The sequence below is a fragment of the Nothobranchius furzeri genome, chromosome 17 (genome assembly GCF_043380555.1).
Source record: "Nothobranchius furzeri strain GRZ-AD chromosome 17, NfurGRZ-RIMD1, whole genome shotgun sequence".
Taxonomy (NCBI): domain Eukaryota; kingdom Metazoa; phylum Chordata; class Actinopteri; order Cyprinodontiformes; family Nothobranchiidae; genus Nothobranchius; species Nothobranchius furzeri.
Window position 1 is genome coordinate 23,161,791 of NC_091757.1, and position 4,407 is coordinate 23,166,197.

The 4,407-nt window shown below is 46.9% G+C and overlaps 1 protein-coding gene across 1 annotated transcript; it reads left to right on the forward strand.

Moving 5' to 3' along the window:
• The first annotated feature begins 536 nt into the window (after nucleotides 1–536).
• LOC107396762 (uncharacterized) lies at nucleotides 537–4,077 on the forward strand. The gene is made up of 8 exons (XM_015976600.3): nucleotides 537–1,505; nucleotides 1,624–1,852; nucleotides 2,219–2,449; nucleotides 2,544–2,685; nucleotides 2,794–2,918; nucleotides 3,028–3,240; nucleotides 3,354–3,467; nucleotides 3,559–4,077. The coding sequence occupies exons 1-5, from the start codon at nucleotides 1,085–1,087 to the stop codon at nucleotides 2,797–2,799; spliced, it is 1,029 nt and encodes a 342-aa protein (XP_015832086.1). The 5' UTR covers nucleotides 537–1,084; the 3' UTR covers nucleotides 2,800–2,918; nucleotides 3,028–3,240; nucleotides 3,354–3,467; nucleotides 3,559–4,077.
• Nucleotides 4,078–4,407: the final 330 nt, after the last annotated feature.

Below are 4,407 nucleotides of genomic sequence, written 5' to 3' on the forward strand. Positions count from 1 at the left end.
AGCTGCCAACCAGCTTCTGGTTGGATGGAACTCCATCACAGCAAAGGCAGAAATACAGACACTTGTAATGTGTGCAAACTGGGCTTTCAACATGCTGGAAAGGACAGCTCCATGATTTGCTGCCTTCAAACAAGCTACTTTCGCTGTCTGCTTTTCCCTTCGGGCATCAACAAAGCCATAGCTGTCAAGTATCCCGTTTAGACCGGGAAACTACCGTGTTTTACCCTGCTTTCCCGCCGTCCTCCCGTATTATTATTTTCCCGTAAATTTCCCGTTGTCATGGTCTGTGTCTGCGTCTTTCCCCATGTGTCTCCTGATGTCCTCCATCCCTCTTTAGATTCCCCTTTTGTGTCTCATAGCGCCCTCATGTGTCCTTTGTCTGCGTCTCATTTATGTGCCTTCTGTTTGTAGCCTTTCAGGTCATCCCCAGCCCCTCCAGTTGTAGCTCCAGCCTTTTTGTCCCCAGCTCGGTGTGTGTGTGTGTGTGTGTGTGTGTGTGTGTGTGTGTGTGTGTGTGTGTGTGTGTGTGTGTGTGTGTGTGTGTGTGTGTGTGTGTGTGTGTGTGTGTGTGTGTGTGTGTGTGTGTGTGTTCTTCTCCAGTCAGGTCCGGTGTCCTCCCCTGCTCCTTCCTGCTCCTCCTCCCTGATTAGGTATTGCCTTCACCTGGTTCTCCCCCCACACACCTGCAGCTCATCTGCCTCCCATTATGCCCCGGTCTATAAAGCCCTGTCTGTTTCTCATTGTCTTGTCGGTTTATTGTTGTTTGTCAGCGTGATTTATTCTGTCAGTCTGCCCGTTCCTCTGGTGTTTTTGGATCTCCTGATCATTTCCTGATTTTTGGATTTATTTTTATTTTTTGACTCATCCTACAATAAAAGGATTTTTTTACAGTATATCAACTCCTGCCCGTATCATCCTGGGTATCTGCATTTTGGGTCCAAACAGTCCTCTCTACGTGACAACCGTATTTTAAAAATTCCTCTGCCTCTCTAAAATTATCTGTAGCCTCGCGAGAACTGCCCCTACAGTTGTCGCGGGATTTGTGCAGACAGCGGCAACATAACAGGAACAACAAACGAGAGCGATGGATGCAAGTGAAGAAGGCATTCCTGACAAAAAATCAAAGAAGTCGTGTAAATATCTGGAAAAATGGGACAGCAGGATGGGACTAAGTCACGCATTTTTTAAGATTTGCAGTTGTGACTTTAGTGTCTCCCACGGGGGAAGGAATGATGTCAGTCATCATGAGAAATCAACCAAGCACAAGCGCTGGCTAGAGGCACAGAAACATGCCCAGACGATGTCGGCATTTGTGACTAGGAATACCACAGAGGCTGACCAGGTCATGAATGCGGAGGTTAAAATGGCAATGCTGTGTGCCAGAAACAATGCTTCTATCACCTTCTGTGACGACTTCCACAAGTGTGTAGCTGAGATGTTCCCGGACTCTGCTATTGCACGAAAACATTCTGCGGGAAAAACCAAATCTACGCAACTCATCAAAGGTAAGTTGATTCAAATTAAGTATAAATATTATGAAAGTGTATACATAGTCATAATCATGTCCAGCAGGCATATTAGTGGCAAATTGCCAGCTAACGTTACTGGGCATTCACTCCACAGGTGCCATAGCAGCAGAGCTAGATGATGAGTTGGCCAGAACATGCCGATCGCAGCCCTTTTCATTGATGTGTGACGAGTCGAACAACAGAAGAACGGACGAAGAATTCGTCATCCTGACCAGACTCTACGATGAGGCCACTCTGCAGGTCGCTACAAAATTCATGGAGATGCCCATATGCAATGTGGGAAATGCAGAAAATCTGTATGAAAAGCTGAGTGAAGCATTAAGGTAGGGGAGCTGCACGGTGTTGTTGACGTGTGAAGTAATTTGCATTTAATTATAATCTTACATTTAGTGTAAGCATGGATGTAATTTTGGGGGGGACAGGGGGGACATGTCCCCCCCCCCCACTTTTTCCAAAGTCAAGTTTTGACCCCTGCACTTTTTACCATCCAAAAATAATATTACGCTATATTAAATTGACACTGGCTGAGCACTAGGACCAAGCCGAAAACAATCGTTGAAGCCGGTTTCCCATTAGAACATACTGTAAAGATACGCCCCCCCCCCCCCCCCCCCCCCCCCACTTCTAAAGTGAAAATTACGTCCTTGAGTGTAAGACATTTTATGGCATTTTTTTCCTGTTTCCAATAGAAAAAGAGGCATCCCATGGGAGAACCTGATAGCCTTTGCCTCTGACAACGCCAGTGTCATGAAAGGCAGACACAACTCTGTTACCAGCAGACTGAAGACCAGCCAGCCCCACGTCCAGGACCTTGGCTGCATCTGCCACCTAGCACAACTGGCCTCTGGCTGTGCCATCCAAGCAGCACAGGTACCAGTGGAAGACTTCCTGGTTGGGATAGACACCCACTTTGATAAAAGGTAAATGCATATAAATAAATAGGCCTGCAGTTGATACTCTTCAGACATACACATACATTTCCAGCCACTAACTAAATAATTGTCTATATTACAGTGCAAAAAGATGTGAAATCTATAAAGAATTTGTAGATTTTACCGATTCAGACCACCTGCAGCTCCTCAGGTACTGCAGCGACCGACGGCTGAGTCTGTTAACCTGTGTCCAGAGAGAGTTGAACCAGTGGGACGCACTGCAGGTAAGGATGGTAACTCCAGCAGATACATACATCTCACTATTCGGTGTTTTCCTTTTATTTAACTATTGCCACCTTGTCTCCCCATGTACTCTGGGCCTACTTCAACAGTCATGAGGAGGTGGAGAGGAGCGCCAAAACACATGATTTAGCCAGCCATCCAGTCATGAAGATGTACCTCATGTTCCTGACTGCTGCCCTTAAACCTTAAACCTGATTTTAATATCGCCTTCCAGGTGGGTGTCAGTGTTACTGAATGTATGTGTAAATATTAAATGTGATTTTGCTGATTGTAGCATTCTTAATTCACTGATATTTTGTTGTGACCCACGATGTTTTCTACAGTCAGAGGGAGTACAGATTCACAGACTGGAAGAGGAGACGTGCAGGCTGATCAGGAGGATCCGGGGCTACCTCATACCAGCCAGGGCCACCGTAGGTATACCTCTCAGCGAGGTGGAGTATGGACAAGGACATCAGTTGGCTGATGAGGAGCAGACACAAGGCCTTCATGAAGAACGTAGAGCTTCCCATGTCCACTGAGCAGAACATCTTCCAGTGAGTACAGTACCCAGCTGTTTTATAATGGTCGCCATCAGTATGAGAGAATGTGCTGTACTGTGCCTAGAATGCTGCCACTAATGCAGTTCTTTCCTCTTACGCTGTTGTAGATCTGTGAGAAGGTTCTACGAAGCAGCGCTTCAGAAGATGTTCTCCTCCTTTCCCCTGGACCATCCACTCCTGAGGGACTTGAACGTGCTGGACCCTGCTGCTCGCAGGGGCAGGTAGATGTTAGGACAGGTCTCCATTGACCGAATGATTGCATTGATGAAATATTGCATGGTTTAGATTTGCAGCACTTTCTTTATTTTCCAGTGGAAAGGCTGGGGGCCATGTTCCCTCAGTGGAGCTCGAGTGAAGATGGGCTGAGAGAGGAACTCGTTGACTACCAGGTGACAGATAGCAAGCAACTCCCCCAAGAAGACCACAGTGACAGACTCTGGGGCCTGCTAGGGACGGATGGGAGGTTCAGTGAGCAGCCGAGGTTAATGAAGGCTGTACTCTGCCTTCCCCACAGCAACGCCAGTTCTGAAGGGGTGTTTAGTGTGGTGAGAGCGATCGTTACAGAGAACAGGACGACATTAGACACCAGCACCGTTTGTGCTTTACTGTCACGTAAAATCAACCCGGCCTACAAACACACTCCTTCCAAAAGGTGTTAAAGAACCTGCAGCACGTGTGTGTGAGCAGTCATGAGAGAATGTCAGAGCGCCACGTGAGTGAACAAGATACATGTAAACAAAATAAAATGTACATGTTTACGTTAAAGACCAGCAATGTGAAATAAACAGGAAGTGATGTGTTGACTTGTTTATAAACTGAAAAATGTAAAATCAGTAAAGATGCTTCATTTCCCCGTTTGTGTTTGCATTCAGGCTGTTCAACCAGACTGTTCACAGCCTCTCAACGCCAACACAGGCAGCCGATCAGCTTCTGATCACCGTGGTTGAGAAGTGTTGTTTAGATGTTTGCACACCTGTCCTACGACGTGAGAGACGCTAGCGCTCGGCTGTGGCGGCGGCTTGGCTCGCTGCCGGTGTCGTAAATGTTCCCTTATGTTCAAATCCAAGAACAAAGCCTCCACCCGTACACCAGCCTTCGTGTGCGGGTGCTGTGTGTTCATTCATGAGGTAAAAATGAATTTAACTGGTTTTAGCAAACGGC